General features: G+C 41.3%; 2 protein-coding genes across 2 annotated transcripts; both read left to right on the top strand.

The window, feature by feature from the left end:
• Positions 1–214: 214 nt before the first annotated feature.
• On the top strand, positions 215–6,275 carry si:dkeyp-110a12.4 (alpha-tectorin). The gene is made up of 9 exons (XM_022204272.2): positions 215–653; positions 1,569–1,657; positions 1,799–1,903; positions 3,894–4,054; positions 4,130–4,265; positions 4,645–4,739; positions 5,161–5,329; positions 5,527–5,641; positions 5,954–6,275. The coding sequence occupies exons 1-9, from the start codon at positions 566–568 to the stop codon at positions 6,127–6,129; spliced, it is 1,134 nt and encodes a 377-aa protein (XP_022059964.2). The 5' UTR covers positions 215–565; the 3' UTR covers positions 6,130–6,275.
• Positions 6,276–8,835: 2,560 nt separating this feature from the next.
• Positions 8,836–15,279, top strand: fbxo30a (F-box protein 30a). The gene is made up of 3 exons (XM_022204248.2): positions 8,836–9,041; positions 10,545–12,619; positions 12,721–15,279. The coding sequence occupies exons 2-3, from the start codon at positions 10,607–10,609 to the stop codon at positions 12,922–12,924; spliced, it is 2,217 nt and encodes a 738-aa protein (XP_022059940.1). The 5' UTR covers positions 8,836–9,041; positions 10,545–10,606; the 3' UTR covers positions 12,925–15,279.
• The last annotated feature ends 1,355 nt before the right edge of the window (positions 15,280–16,634 follow it).

Here is a 16,634-nt window from a genome sequence, read left to right as displayed (position 1 = left end):
AAAATAATCTTTCCTCTGTTTTACGGCCTGCTCCACCGCGCACATGCCTCCGCAGCCCTCGGCATTGTCACTGAATTGCCCTTGACTCGTAATGAGTTTCTTTTCACCTGACTGACTGGGATTCCCGCACCAGTAAAGATTTTAAAATGTCCACACAAAAGCCGGAGACGACAAAGAGGTCCAGCCCCGTGTTGCTGCTGCTCCTCTTTACATGGTTACCAGACTCCCTGTAGCAAGCAGCAGTTGTAAGATGTTTACTGAGAGGACGTGGCTGCAGTAGGCGGTGACATACGTGTTACCTTGGACTCCCCTCAGTTCTCCCTATTCATGTGCGGAATCTCATTGTCGGTGGGGACATCATTCAAGCTGGTGTTTTAAGGCCGGAGGGAGGCTCCCAGTTCATTAGAGGTTGTGTTTCGAGGGCTGGAGTAAGAGATCGCCACTCTGTCTTCTGCTGACAGCGAGTCTGAGCTGAATAGAAGATTCACAGGGTCGCAGGGAAAAGGCCAAAAGGCAGCAGAGTGGCTGAGCGGAGAGAATCCCTCTTTGGAAGGTTTTTTGGAAGATGGCACCTGCCAGTTTGGTTTTCGCCTGGTTACTGTTCGCCGTGAGGACGGTCGGCTCGACAGCGTATCTGCAGCCGGAGGAGGAGGGTGAGAACACACCTGACATCCCAACAAACCTCCACAGGATGAGATGTCAAGGGTCAAACAAAACGCTGATTTCAACTCAGGTTTCATACTGACTGATTTAAAGTCAAACATCTGTGTTTTTTGGCTGCAGCAGCTTTGAAATGGTCCTACAAAAAAGGACAATTTAATTCTAAAAAGTCAGTTAAAAACCTTATTTTTGGTGACTTAAGTGTTGCAAGAGTGTAATTTGGCGTTAATTCAGCAGTGGTGGATGCTATATTCATGTTCTTTATTCTACACTCTGAAAATCACAAAAGTATGTGCAAGTGTACAAAAACTAGTAATGCTGATGCATAAAAATGCATCCTATTATTGTTGCATTTTTTCCTTCAATCACTACATTTTCTATGTAAAATCCTGATTTGAAAAGAAAGTACAAACTTATACAATAAAAACAACTATTTTAGAGTATGTATTACAGCATTTCCCTTTGAAATGTGGTGCAGCAGAAGCTTAAAATCATAGAAAATGTTAAAATTATGTTGCTTAGTTATATTCCACCTCTGATCTTTTAGTTATTGGTGGGTAGATTTTGCATGTTTATTTGGTTTGTAAGACTTACCTGTGTGATAATACACAAAGTAAAATTGTAAAATATATGTATAAGTGTAGGTTGATAATGATTTAAAGAAATACATTTTTAGCATTGTGAGATACAAACAAGCTAATAATATTTAATTTCTGCCACTCATACTAAGAGAGACGTCATGATTGAGGCTCCTCTCTGACCATATTTGTAAAAAGTCTGTAAGATAATTAATCATTTAGAGTTACAGTGAGATTGATAATGATTTTTAAATAATAATCTCCAGCCCGTTATTAGAAAAGACTATTTTGTCTTCAGTTTTACTCTCTCGTCTCTTTTCTTTCCATCAGAACTCAATGAAACCGTCATCTGCACCAACGACCATATGGAGGTCGTCATTCCCAGCACTTTTTTCCTCAATAAAGTGCCTCCAGTTTATGTAAGTCAGCAAAGATCGAGACTGTTTTCCCCTCAGAGTAACTTCACCATCACTGTTCCCAAAGCAAAACATCCCTAGAATATTTGTGGTGTTAATAATATTTAATATTTGTCCTTACTTATTGTGTTTTTTTGCGTTTAGGTTTGGGATTTGCATTTAAATGATCCTGAATGCCGCGGCGTTGAGATCGGGGACGACTACGTTTTCAGCATAAAACAGAACCTCTCAGACTGTGGCACTATAGTGGTACGAGCTTTTTCCTGAACGTTTGCTTTAAAGTCTTTAAAAGTTACAGTCAGAACCGCACGAGTCCAACTAATCAAATGTTGCGCGTGAGCTGGGACGTTTTCAACAGCTCTGCACAAAGGAGGGAACCGACATGAAGACAAACTACTCTTGTATCTGCTTTTATTGACAACATAAAAATCCCCATAATAATAAATTATCTATTTTACTACTTCTGCAGTTGTTGTGGGAACTTTTCTCGCCCAATCTGGATCTTTTCAGCTCCTAGAAGCAGCTACTTGTGGCTCTTTATTGGTCTTTGCATAAGAGCAGAAATAACCTTTCTATGGAATCAGCTCATAGCAAGTATAATAAGACGGACGGAGAAAGGCGAACGCTCCGACGCCAGACAGAAAGGAGTGAAGAGAAAAGGAAGGGGGGATGTGGCATTTATGTCAAGAAAGAAGGGCAGCGTTGTTCCTTTTAGCCTAAACCGGCCCAGAGCGTTATTCAAAGCAGGGAGGGGGATCCTGAGAGGCCGATAAGTTCTAAATTATCAGGATTTACATGGGGGGGGGAGTCGTGTGTTTACTGAGAAGCAGTAAAAGATGGTTGGACTGTAACAGCTCGGTGCAATTCATCCTGAGCTGAGACCACAACAGAGGCCTTCATCTGTCTGAGCCCAGAAGGGGCCCAGAGAAGCAGGACAGCTTTTCACCGCTTTTACATGTTGTGGTTACATCTGCGTCACTGGAGAAGAATATTAATCTGCATCGGTAACATTTACAGGAAGGAAAAGGAGGTGTCTTCACCTCAGTGACATATGCATGAACCTGAACCTGTACCTAGAGGAGATCAGTCTCGCTGCCCTTTAACTACACAGACACACATAAATTTACTGCCTTGTTCATAGGAGGAACATTTAGTTTAACCTGCAACATAGCACCCTGACTGTCTCCCACTTTCTCTGATTTATTTTAATAGTAATCATACATTTCATTTCTATAACACCTTTAAAAATGCTTTACAAAACACAAAAATACTCAAAACCTGACAAATAACAGAAGTATCACTGATGTTGCCCTTAATATAGTTAAATAAAATCAGCTGTTTCGCAAATCCAATTTCCATATTCTCAAATACTTAAAGTGAGAATTGGATTCTTGTCTTCTGTAACAGGAAATGAAGGATTTTGGATTGTTTTCTGGCTGGAAAATATAAGAAATTTCAAGACTCTGCCATATTGTGATGGATGTTTTAAATCATTTTCATCCTGACTGGCCTCAAACATTGTAGGGCCAGAGTTGTGACATGAAGCAGTTTAATTAAAATAATTATCTGTTTCTCCGGCCTTTGAAAGACAGGAGAGTTTGATTTGTTAGTTGGACAAAAAAGAAAACATACAACTCCCAAGCTATCCTATTTCCATATTCTCAAGTCTGCCGGAATTTTTCCCCTGTTAAAGGGAGTTTTTGTCTTTCCAGTTTTTTCCAAAGTGCTGCTCAAAGGAATATGTTGGGTTTTCTTTCTATAATACATTGTTTTAATGAAACCGAATTGAACTGGAGTTGTTCATTTAGTAGAGCCGATACCATTATGGGAATTTCAAATTCTGAGAAGACAATAGTGTGAAGTAAGGTGAACTAGATTTCAGTTAAATGAAAGTAGATGGATGCAGATTGGAAACTGCAAACATTTTTCACCACCTTAATTTTCCATACGTAACATTTTTATCAAATTAGACTTTTTTCAGTCTTTCTTTAACTATTAAGTTAAATCTAGTTTTATTTATGTAGTACCAATTCACAGGGACACATCACATAAGAAATTGAAGGCCTTGTGGTGTTAAATCATAGAGAGAAACCCAACTATTGTCCTTTGAGCGAGCAACATACCAGATTACCGCAGTGGTTCTGACCTCAAAAATCCAATTTCTGATGCTGTGCACTGGCAAAAAACCCAAATAATCCTCCACTAATCTGTACATTTTTCTTCCCTGACCTCTCCTCAGGCCTCAGATGACACACACATCATGTTCATCAACACCATCCACAATAACTTGTCGGACATCATCACGAGAAACTACATCAACATCACATTCGTGTGCCGCTACCCCATAAACTACATGGTGCAACAACCCAACGGTGTAAACATGATCAGAGTGGATGTCAGGTCAGTTTTCTCTTCTTCTCTCTGACTTTCAGTAAAATGTCTAGTTGTTAAGATGTGGTTGTATGAACTCTGCAGAACCATCACTCTGAACACGGAGGACGGGAACTTCTCGGTGTCGATGCTGCTGTACAAAGACGAGGCCTTCGAGGACAGGTGGACGACGGTGCCGTCTCTGACCCTTGACGACAACATCTACGTCAAAGTTTTTATGGTAAATGTTTACTATGTAAGATTTAGTTGCACATTATTGCAGTATGTGAAGCAACATTTTGTAACTTGGCTGACATGCGAGGACCTTTACGGACACCGTGCACTGACTTCAACAGGAAAAATAGATGCAAGCATGCTAAGTATTCCTACTACTGACAGCTATTCCTGGGTTAGTTTAAGCCTGCTGCCGTTCCTCAGTGTGAAGCAACATGTTGTGTGGATGGATGTTCCAGAAGGAAATCTAACCCTCCACTCGTGACCAGATCTAGCGCTGCTCTCTTTCTCGTGTTGTTATAACCTCTTGGCACACCTGTTGTTTATGTCTTAGCATGAATCAGCATTAATAAAACGCTATAAATAATGACTCGGCTGTCCTGCAGATACCGGCTCACCTGATGCTGCGTATGGAGCGATGCTGGGCCACACCGACCAGCGACCCCTCAAGCAACATCCAGTACACCTTCATCAGAGACAGGTCAGTCTCTAGACTACCTTTTATTGTGTAATCCAAGCAAATGCAGTGCAATAAGTGAGGCGTATAACTTCACCATGACTCCTAACAGCTCTCAGTCCTCTTACTGGAGCTCTTAGCTGTTGAAATGTGAAATAAGAGAATTTGTTGTTTAGAGAGGCGGCCAGACAACAACTCTCAGAGCCGGGGTCACGTGACTCCAGTCTGAGAGGCCAGTTCAACAGCTGTGCATGCCCTTGACAACCAGGCAGTATTTGGTTCTGTTAGCAACAGCGGGGCGATGAAGTGATTTCACAATGGCAGCCAGAAAGGAAAACACTAATCTGTCTCTGAATCACCTCCAATAGTGAAACCTATTCCCTTTTTCTTGCTTTTAAAGTGTAGTATTTCATCCCCTCTGACTTTTTCTTTTTTGTCTCCTCAGCTGTCCGGTGTTGACCAACGAACAAACACTGAGTGTGCTGAAGAACGGCCAGGGCGCGGAGGCCCTGTTCAAGATACAAATGTTCAAATTCGTCGGCAGCTCCTACACCAACGTCTTCCTGCACTGCAACGTCCAGATCTGCCACGGCGGCTCGGGACTCTGCCAGCCTGTGAGTGAACTCAGGCGACTCCCATTCCTCAAATTCACAGTCAGAGGGCCAGTTCAGACAAGCAGCCTGCTGTATGTGGGAGCTTAAGTCCTTAATATAGACCAGAATTGTTTTTCGGCCACATGAGCTGCTGTTATTTCAAATATACATTGCTAATGATTGAGGCTAATAGTTTCACTCGTGCGTTTGCCAAACAGAACTGTTCCAGTGAAGATGGACTGATGAGGACGAGGAGAGACATCCCATTATCCCACACTGTGTCTTACGGACCAATCAGGCGGCTGCTACAAGACAATGAAAAGCCCAATCTGAGTATGTATTTATGTCATCTCTGGGACACCTCACAGCTTAAATACTCCACAGAAAGCAACCAGACTTCTCTTTTATCTTTTCGAAGACCTTTAAACTCACATCCAAGAGGCTTCTTTAGCGCTGAAAAATAAAAAAGCCTTAAAAAAATGCAGTTAAAATGGATTTTCTGCTCTCAAATGTCACCCTTTGAGAGGTAAAATGCCTTAAAGAAACTAAAAGAAAAGTCCAGCTGCTTTCTACTGAGGATTACCATGAGAGTCTCCACAGACGTCCTCCACATATTGAACTACTACGTGGTTCTACCTGTGTCAGATGCAGGTGGAGTCCCGGCCGTGGAGACCTTCGTCCTCGGGGGGCTGCTGGTGGTCCTGCTGCTGATCACGTCGGTCTTCGGGAGGCTGTGGCTTCGCTCCAGACGTTTCTATCCGGCTCGGGAGGCTCAGCTCACCCTGTCCAATATCCACCACATCTCAGAGGTGGCCTCGTGAATCCTCATAGAGCTGATAAATGGACATAGAAAAGAAAAGCACATGTGTGATTTATAATGATAAAAATGAAGGTTTTGTGTATTTTTCCCTGTTATAAAATGAATTTCATGGTTTGTAAGAACATAATAAAGATCTTGCTCTCTCTCTTTCTCGTGTTTTTCTGATTCTTCCCAGGTGAATAATGACAAGGTGTGTTTATTTGAGCACTTTTCTGAAGCTCCAGTTGAAAAATATGGACTTTACCCAACTATTGCCATTTAATTTACTACTTCACAACAATTCGGAGTAAAATATTGTCCTTTTTATTGTGAATCTGCAAAGAATATGATACATTTATCAAATGTAGTGATTCATTTAGACTCATCAATAAAAAAATATATTTAAAATTAGCTCCACTGAGACAAGCAACAGCAATGAAAAGCCACCTACTGAGCAAAATGTACGTAAGAATAATCCACTAATATAATTTTCCCACTTTGACAGATCCCTGAATACTTCAGCTACATTTTGCTGCCAATATCTTTGTGTTTAAGTTAAGTTTTCTGCAAGATGTACCCTTAAAAGGTCTCTTTTTTGTGGTAATAGTATAAAACAAATCTATATTTTTGCCCCAAGCTCATCCATCCTTATTTAAGATCTAAATATTTAAGTGCGCACCATAGAGTTTGATTTTTAACAAAAGGTTGCACATTTTATTAGAAACAGGAGCCACAGTTGCAACCATCTTGTCCTCTAACCAGATAAAAAGACAGTTTCTTGGTGATAGTTGAAAATGAGTCACCAAAACGACACGCTTGTTGCATCTAAAACAAATTGGTTTGCAAACAAAATAGGTCTTGTCCTACGTCCACCAAAATAATACAGACAACAGAACTAAAAACTAGAATACTAAACATTAAAGCCATGTTTAACTGTAGGTTACAACCTTTAACATCACCAAACGGCTTTAAATATCCCAGACAAGCTCCCATTTGTCACAAAATGGCTCAAAGAAAGTGAAAAGTAGAGTGTGCACACAGCAGATGTATTAAACTAAACACAACAAAAACAAGAAGTTTTGCAGTTAGGAGCAAGAAAACTAGTAAAGAAATAGGAAGTGAATTAGCAGGTATGCTAATATAACAAAACAAAACTGGTGTTTGGGACCAGATGTGGTTTCTAAACTTATTTCTTAGCTTCTTGGTAACCAGGAGTGTAAATTAGAATCCATCTCGACTTGGAGATCCTTTTTTAAAGCAGAAATACAGTGAAAAGTTGAAGTTCACCCTCTGACTCCCCAAAAATGAGGCCTTACCAAAATGCTAATGCAAGACACATCTGTATCATGAGACAGGTGCGTTTAAAAGGGGTTTAAAGTTTCAAAAAGCTCTCCTGCATGCTGTCTAACTAGTAAAAATACACTTATTAATTACATGTCGGTCCTAAACCTTCAGGCAAATCTTTCAGAAAATTTCATGGATGGAAGAAAGTGACAGTGAACATATGCTAGCTTCACCTCGAAGGCCAGGTGATCTGGATGAGGTGATGACAGCCAATCACAGTCTCAGGTGGGTGGGTCTTCTGGACAGTGGGAGGAGCTTCACCAAAGTTTTTTTTTAAAAACTGCAAAATAACATGGACTGCCAATACTTTGGACAAGACACACTGTTCTCACACATCATAGGGTTTAAGGTGGTAGTCTACCCTAATTTATTAAAAAACTTATTTTGTTATAATTTCTAAACAATGCAACCAATCAATACAAAACCTGGCACAAAGAAAGACAGATTTAGTAGAAGCATTTTACATTTAGCTAAAGTCTGCCACATTTTATAGTTTCCATGGTAGCAACAGATTTGGCGAGATGCAAAAAATCTTGTGGAACAAATATCTTCAGAAGGAAAATAGCTATCACCACCAAATTTGGTGTGCTGACTCCTTATGTTATTATGTATGTTTTAAGTAGACAGATTTTTACTTCATCTAATATTTCTGTTCAAATAGAAAAAAAAGGACTCTTTTCATGGTTATCATTCAAGTATAGAAAAATAGAAAAAATTTATTTAACTTGGCTGCATTGTTTTTGATTTGTTTAACTTGATAAATTAAATTGTACCCTACAGCATGTTGGTTCTTATCTGTATATTTTTATTTTGTTTGTTTTATTCTTTATTTATTTATGTTATTTTACCATTTCTGAACTTTGATTAACCTCTCTGTGTGATAAGGTGGGACATAGATAAACTTCCTTGTCTTCCATTTCCCCTTTGGTATTAACAAATAATTTACTATAAATTAAATGTGTATTTATTATTAATATTATTTCAGAAGATAGTAATATAAAGACACTTTTAATAATTATGTATGGAACAATTTATGAGATTTGACTGTTACCTAAAACAAAACAAAAAAGAAACATGATTATAATAAAAGATATATCTATATAAACTGGGATCTGAGACTATGACTGGGCACATTGTAGAGAAGGTACATGTCGTCCAGTGCAACAGAGTTTTTAATACTTTTTGGAGAGTGCAATTTGAAATCCTGGGAGATAGTCACAGTCCATTAAAATCCAAAAACAGCAGCAGAGAGGTTTTAAGAGTGGTTAGAAGTGCAGCAGCCCTCGGGGTAATTCCCAGTCTGTCTATTTCAGTTCAGCTCTGCATCCACAGACCTAAATATGACCGGCTGCTGTGCGTGATGACGTAGCAGAGCGACGTCCCAAACCAGGATCAACAGAGCAGCGACCATCAGAGCAGCGAAGGACTCAGAGGAACCAGCCCCAGCCAGTTCATATCATAAGAAGATTTGCACATATTTAATACCAGCAGGTGGTTGTGGAGCTGCAGCTTCCCCGCTACTGATGTCCACGGAGCTGAAATAAGCGAGAAAACACAAAGAAAACCCCACCGGAGAGCCCCAAATCTCGGGTGAGCTGTTTCTAGAAGCTACTAACGAGCTAACTTAGTATGCTAACGAAGTGCTAATGCTAACAGGCTGGCCATGTTGTTGATGTTCTTTTGTTTAAACTTTAAAAGTTTTGTGACTTGTCAGTTCACACTTTTCTGTTGCGCTGTGGCCAAGAAATCAGTTCAAATTAGTTAAACAGACTCCATAAGCTCTATTTGCTTGTAGGTTGTTAATAATTAAATGTGTTATAACCGGCTATTGTTTGTGTTTTTAGCTGTTTGCTAACCTGCCAGCTATGCTTGCGTAATTTAGCTAGCTGTTGCTGGCTAAGGCAGCGCTTGAAACTTAAACAATAGCTCTCCTGTTTGGCACTGCGGTTTTGGACTTGCAGCATTGTTGTGGGTCTTAAATTATTATTTGGTGTCCTGTTAGCATTACCCTGCAAATCCCTGCACACAAGCAGCACTGCCAAACAAGCCTAATGATTCAGAAGTATTTACCCTGTGGCTGTGTTGTTCCCGGCGGGCAAACATGTTGAATAAAAGTCTGTTACGAAGCTCTATGAATAAAGGCTTGTTCCACGGCTTACAAAGCAAATGTGAACGTTCAGGCTTGTACTCAAAGTCCTGGAAGAACCTGTGTGACCATGAAACTTGTAAAGGGTGTTGTGAAATGTGCCTGAACAACTAAAGAATTAGTAAACATGCTTGGACAGAGGGCATACATGGTGAGATTGAGTTACAGAATACTTTAAAAGCATTGCAGCTCATGTGTGTTATGTTGCAGGGTTGCAACAATGTCCAGGGGAAAACATAAACACCCCAGCATGCTCTGTCACAGTTGAATGCTTCATGTGCTTTACTCGGTCTGGACAAAATGCCTGGAAAAATGATCACGATAACAGTTTTTGTTTTCATTTGAGAGACCTATTTTAATAAAGATCAAGGGGAATCTAGAGCTGTTGAGAGACTTAATCTGAATTGAACCACTTTAGCCTAGTTGTCAAGACACACTGGTAATCATTTAATAAAGAAAAAACACACACAAATAAACATATTCACATGCATAAATAACAATAAAGGAATGACCTTACCTTGATACACATTAATAAAAGAATGCAAGTAAAGCTTAGAGGTGTGCAAAGGACAACCAGGATGTAGTTAAGGCTCAGTGCAAGAAACTCTTTGACCTCCATGCACACCACAGTCCCTTAGGGGGAGTTGGTGGGAGAAACAGGATTTGGGTGTTTAATGCCCATTAAGCCTGTCTTGCTAGGGTAGCCACTACGCCAAGGTGACTCAGCTTGTGATACCTGCATGAATATCAATAGGTAGAACAACAGAAAGTAGCAGGCTCCATTAACAAAGCTGTTATAAAGCAGAGTTGGGGTTGTTCAAAGAATTTTTTAATGCTGTTGATGAAGTGTTTGTCATGAGGACATATCCTGTTGTATTTTCATTCACACCGATGCCGTAGTTGTTTCTTAAGCCAGTAAATGTTTCTGATTTTTATCTTTTTTTCAGGGTTGACCTCTTCACCCCTTTCTCCTGCTGCAGCCAACTGGCCAAGGAGCAATCCAGTACAAATGGAGAACCTTCACCCCCACTGCCTTAAATGCATCAACAGAAGATGCATGGTAAGACCAGAGACGGGTGTCTCCTGCGACCTCATCGGCTGTCCTCTTGTTTGTGGGGCTGTTTTTCACTCGTGCAAACTTGAAGAACACCGTCTGCTGTGTCCATATGAACGACTGCCTTGCCTAAACAGCGGCTTCGGCTGCCCCTTCACCATCGCAAGGATCAAGATGGCGCAGCACCTCGAGACGTGCCCTGCAAGCATAGTGTGTTGTACTATGGAGTGGAACCGCTGGCCCGTGAGCTACGCTGATCGCAAGTCCTATGAAAACTTGAGCAAAGACTTTGATGAGGTGGAGCAGCTAGACATGGCGTTGGCCCTGCAGGATCAGAGGATGCTGTTGGAGTCCTTGAAGGTCACGACCACTGTGTCGAAGAATGGAGACAAAGAAGTAGATGAAAGTGACAAAATGGCCATGGCGTCAAGTTTACCAGAGACAGTGTTGGGGAGTGGAACTGTGGAAATGGAGGAGGAGCCCTATAATGAGCTGTATAGGGCTTCAGTGGAGACGAGCAGAAGTTTAGCTGCTGCCTTGGACATTCTCACTAATTCCAAGGATATAGATGTAATTGTTGGAAATTTAAATGGTGAAAAGACTGATAAGAACGGTGCTCTCCACAATGGAGAAAATGGGGATAGTCATAGCGTCTATGTCGCTGAGGAGGAGAAGAATGTAGACATGCAAGAGAGTGACTCTGATTCAGATTGTGAGCTCGGAGCAGTCGGTGGAGTAGATTGCGCTGTGGGAACAGATGGAGAGGAAGACGGTATAAACTGGGCAGACGACAACAATTTTGTCGAGCTGTTCTTTGAAGAGAAGGAAGACATCATTGAGGAACCAATAAATGATTCCAACCTCGTCTGGCCAGAGATGCCTCAGGATTACATGCCTGTTGTAGCACTGGAGCCGCCTGTGCCTCAACAAGCGCCACTTGCACCTCCAATGCCATTCCTGCTGTCCGATCACGTGAGAAATAATTTCTTGCAACACTTACCCACTGAACTCAGGTACAGGTGTTTGGAGCGCAAACTACAGAACGTAGAGGTGCTCAGAGGAATCAGTATGTTTACATTTAACGGACGTCGGGCCCTGCTGTCAGACCCGTACTTGTTTCGAGCAAAGATGGAGGACAAGGCGGTGGACACGTCTGACCTGGAGGTGGCAGACGACCCCATGGGCCTCCACGGCATCGACCTCATCACCGCTGCTTTGCTCTTTTGCCTCGGCGATTCTCCGGGAGGCAGAGGGATCTCGGACAGCAGGTTTGTCGACGGCTACCACATTGACTTCGGTACGCAGACATTCTCCTTCCCTTCTGCCATTCTCGCAACCAACACCATGGTGGGGGATATCGCTTCGGCCTCGGCCTGCGATCACGCCAGTCCGCAGCTTTCCAACCCCAGCCCCTTCCACACTCTCAGACTGGACCTGGTGCTCGAATGTGTGGCCCGATACCAAACCAAACAGCGCTCCATGTTCACGTTCGTGTGCGGGCAGTTATTCCGACGGGACGAGTTCTCGTCTCATTTCAAAAACGTTCACGGGGACATCCACGCCGGCCTGAACGGCTGGATGGAGCAGCGCTGCCCTTTGGCCTATTACGGCTGCACCTACTCCCAAAGACGATTCTGCCCGTCCGTACAGGGCTTCAGAATCATCCATGACAGGCACCTCGGCTCTTTCGGGGTGCAGCCTGGTTTGCCTTTGAAAACTGGGGACAACCTCCCTAGAAAGACCCGCTACTATGGCTCTCAGTGCGATCAATTTAGCAACCTTCCATTTGAGGTGTTACAACACGTAGCGAGTTTTCTGGACAGCTTTAGCTTGTGCCAGCTGTCCAGAGTGTCACGCACCATGAGGGATGTTTGTGCCAGCCTTCTGCAGATGAGAGGAATGGTCGTCCTGCTGTGGGAGAAGAAGCGGCGCGACGACGGGTCTCCTTCGTGGCAGATCACAGACAAGGTTAGTCCTCAAGCTGCTCACAAATCTCACTTGTCTTCTGTGCTGTTCTCACCACATGAAATCATTGAAATCACATCTGTCCTCCTTCTGTTTTCACTCAGGTGTGGCGGTTCAGTACAGCCTTTGGTACAGTAAACGAGTGGAAGTTCGCAAACATCGCCAGCATGGCCGACCACCTCAAGAAGTGCAAGTTCAACACGATCGCACGCCGGGAGGAGGCGATCCCTCTGCCGTGCATGTGTTTCACCAGAGAGCTCACGAAGGAGGGGAGGTGTTTACGTTCAGTCCTCAAACCAGTAGCATAAACAACATCATCACCTTTTGGACATTTCTGAGACCATCAGAACTCAAATACTCGCGTTTTCCTCCAGTGTTTACAGACGATATTCTCTTCAGGCCTCAAAAAGTAAACTCCACATTGAACATTATAAACTGTTGGTTGTTCTTTTGCTTCACAGCGGAAAAGAATCCGTCAATCACATAAAAAAAAGACAAAGCCAGTAGTGAGCCAATTTCTATTTCAGCTGAAACTGACATGCAGCAATCACAGATGAGGACTGTAAACAAGCAAATCAAAATGCTAGCCTTGTATCCTCCGCTCTGATGGATTTCTAATATCAATGTACTGAAGCTGTACCCTTATCTACTCTGACATTGTGTAAATAATCAGATGTTTTGATGTAGATTTTTTTATTTTTTATATCAAGACGTCAGTACTGTGCTACGTTGGTGGTAAGAGTAGAGCCTTAACTAAAGATACACTTGATTTTCTAGCCACGAGGTTGTTCAGAACATCTCAGTGAGATTTCTCTACTGCTTCTAGCTGGAACAGTTTACTGGTGTCTTGCACAGTTTTACAAGTTCTCGTGATACCTAGAGTGACCATTTGCTAAGAACTCATAGATTTCATGGCTTTAATACTACATTTTAAGACTGACCAAACACCTGTGCTAGCTACGACGTTTGCCATTTTACAGGATCCTGTGATGAACTTTATCACCGTGGATGTTGATTTCTGTTCACCAGCAAAAGCATGCCTGGTGTTGAAACTTAGCGAGTTTGGCATGTTACAGCATTAACAAAGGTGGTCCATCCTCCTCTTTTCTTCTCTCACTCCTGACTAATGTGCTGGCGTGTTGGTCAGGGTGAGACACGAAGCAACACTATTCACCAGCCAAATGGCAGTACTTTTTATAACCGTGGTTGGCTTGTGGGCTTTTCTACCAGCTGCTCTGACGAGTAACCAGCAACTGTTCGTAGGTTCTTTTCACCAAAAAAAATTGAAATGTAGCAAGCGAAATAATGAATGTACCCGGTGAACACATCAGTGGTTAGCAAGCAGGAAGCTTGGTTTCCTTCCCCTCAGTGTCAGACCTCAGAAAACCCTGCAGGCCAGGTTTTAGGAAGCATGACGGGCACGCACTTCCCTCCATTAGCGAGCATCACTAATTGCGTTCATCGTCGTTATTTATCATGCTTCTATGTTTTCGGCACTACATGTCCACTGTGTTCAAGCGTTGTTGGTGTCTCAGGGTTGTAGCATGAAGCTTCGTCTCGCAGTAGGTTGTGTGTAGTCGAGAAAATTGACAGCTCGCCACTCGATGGTTGTGGGTCTTAGAACTGACTCAGTATTAAATTAACATAACGGCGTGTGTGTTGCAGTGCTAGAATAACACATGTTTTCATGTTTGTCATCCATCAGCGATGTGTTTCGAACTAAAATAGGCTGTCGGCCAAAAATGCTTTGCAAACGTTCTTTTTAAACACAGAGTGATGCAGGGTTTTTTTTGTTGTTTTTTTTAGGTTGAATTAAAGTCTAACGACACATATGATTTGATTTTGTTCCCTTATGTGTGAAAAACTTCAAATTCTTTTAAATGAAGAATGAAAAACTGGGTCAAAAATGTCACAGAAAAGTAACAGCAGTCATGAATATATGAATATTCCTTTGAGAAAGAGTGTTTTTCCATTTTTTTTTTTATACTTTTGAGTTTGATGTAAAGCCCAAACTGTGCTGAAACTAAGCTGTCTTTTTATCTGAACAAGTCCCCCTCTGTGTTTTTTTTCCCCTATTTTTTGTACTGGTACTTGTATTTGGAAAGAAATCTGCCTCTTTAAGGTCTAGATTTAAATTATTGATTTGCACATGAAGGCATGTACTGTAACATTTAAATCCTGAAGCTGAGGGCTTGTTTTTCCTCCCTCGTGTTCTGCATGTTCTGAGTTTGACGTCTTTGGAAAATGTATCGGTAAGTCCAGTTGCAGGCTAATTTATACAGTTTATTCTCAGGCACTGTGCATCAATTTAGTACGTTTTTATGTAACTTTCATGGTTTTCTAATCTTGTACCACAATGAACACGTAGACCCGATCACACGCTCTCACTCTTCGGGTTTAATCCTGTCAAATGTTTGAAACCGAGCATTAAATCGGTCTTTTGCTCCGTCGGGGTTCGTACATTGAGCAAGACAAATGTGAGGTTTTCGTAAGCGGATGGCCTCTTTTGTTCAGTCTTTGCACCTGGAGTGTATCAACATTTTCATCAGTATTGTATTTTCACTCCTGCTGAAGTGTGTTTGTTGTTTTTTTTCACCACAATATGCCAGCTTCATTTGTTTGACTTTTGAAGCGTTTTAATAAACAGGTTCTCGGTTTTTAAATGTTTGAGTTTTCTTTTTAAAGCAGCGATTCCTGACGATGCACTTTGATGCCCGGATTTTTATATTATGTTTCTGAACAACAGCTTTGCATATTCTTTAGCTTGTATTTAGGCAGTAACAGAGTAAATGAAGGCAAATTGGAAACTATTCCTATTCTAAAAACTATCGTGGACTGAAAAAAACTCACAAATACAACATAAATCTTTCAATTATGACACAAAATAAAATACATGTCGGCAGAATATTGTCATATCGATGTAACTGCCGAATAAGCAACACTCACAATGCACTCCTCAAGACAAAAGATTAAAATAGATGAAAAAAATCTCTTGTTTCAGGCCAGTAAAGTCAAGAAAGATTTAATTCAGTGTGTGTGCTTTTTTATTTTTACCCGTAATATTAAATTTGACCACTATTAATAATAGGTTTTATTTGTCCAGTTGCTGTAAGCAGATGTGAAAGGAAAGCTATCTGAGGAAAAGTTCTAGAAATTCAAATTTCCTGCAGCTAGATGGCACTAAGTTAACACAAATCTAATTTACCAGTGAGAAACAGACAGAAAATACACGAACTGCAATTCTTCTATTATGATGAGTCATGATGTGATTAATTTTGTCAATACACACACACATATATATATGTATATATATATATATATATATATATATATATATATAAAATGCAGAATAAACAGAATGAAACACAACATAATAATTTAAAATAATCTAAATTAAAGATAAATTCACATGGAAGAGAAAGATGGAATTAAACAGTGGTGAGAAGCAACTGCAGTGTTGTAAGTCCATCCATTCTCTATACACCGCTTTATCCTCACTAGGGTCGCAGGGGGTGCTGGAGCCTATCCCAGCTGACTCAGGCGAAGGCAGGGGACACCCTGGACAGGTCACCAGTCTGTCACAGGGCTACATATACAGACAAACAATCACACCTACAGGCAATTTAGAGTAACCAATTAACCTCAGCATATTTTTGGACTGTGGGAGGAAGCTGGAGCACCCGGAGAAAACCCACGCATCCACATGTAGAACATGCAAACTCCATGCAGAAAGATCCCAGGCCGGGATTTGAACCAGGGATCTTCTTGCTGCAAGGCTAAAGTGCTAACCACTACTCCACTGTGCAACCTTTGTTGTAAGTACAACTTTGAATTAATTGTATTTTACTTGGGTATGTATTGTCTGAGGGAAATATTGTAGCTTTTACTCCACTATGTTAACTTCAACTACTTAAACAATACGCAATACAGCCAACGAATACATGATGATTTAAAATTAGAGATTAAGACAAAAACTTCACTGATCCAAGGGGGAAAAAAATCACAAGCTATGCAGCAT

This window comes from Acanthochromis polyacanthus, chromosome 1, assembly GCF_021347895.1.
Source record: "Acanthochromis polyacanthus isolate Apoly-LR-REF ecotype Palm Island chromosome 1, KAUST_Apoly_ChrSc, whole genome shotgun sequence".
Classification (NCBI taxonomy): domain Eukaryota; kingdom Metazoa; phylum Chordata; class Actinopteri; family Pomacentridae; genus Acanthochromis; species Acanthochromis polyacanthus.
This window is presented reverse-complemented; position numbering and strand designations above follow the sequence as displayed.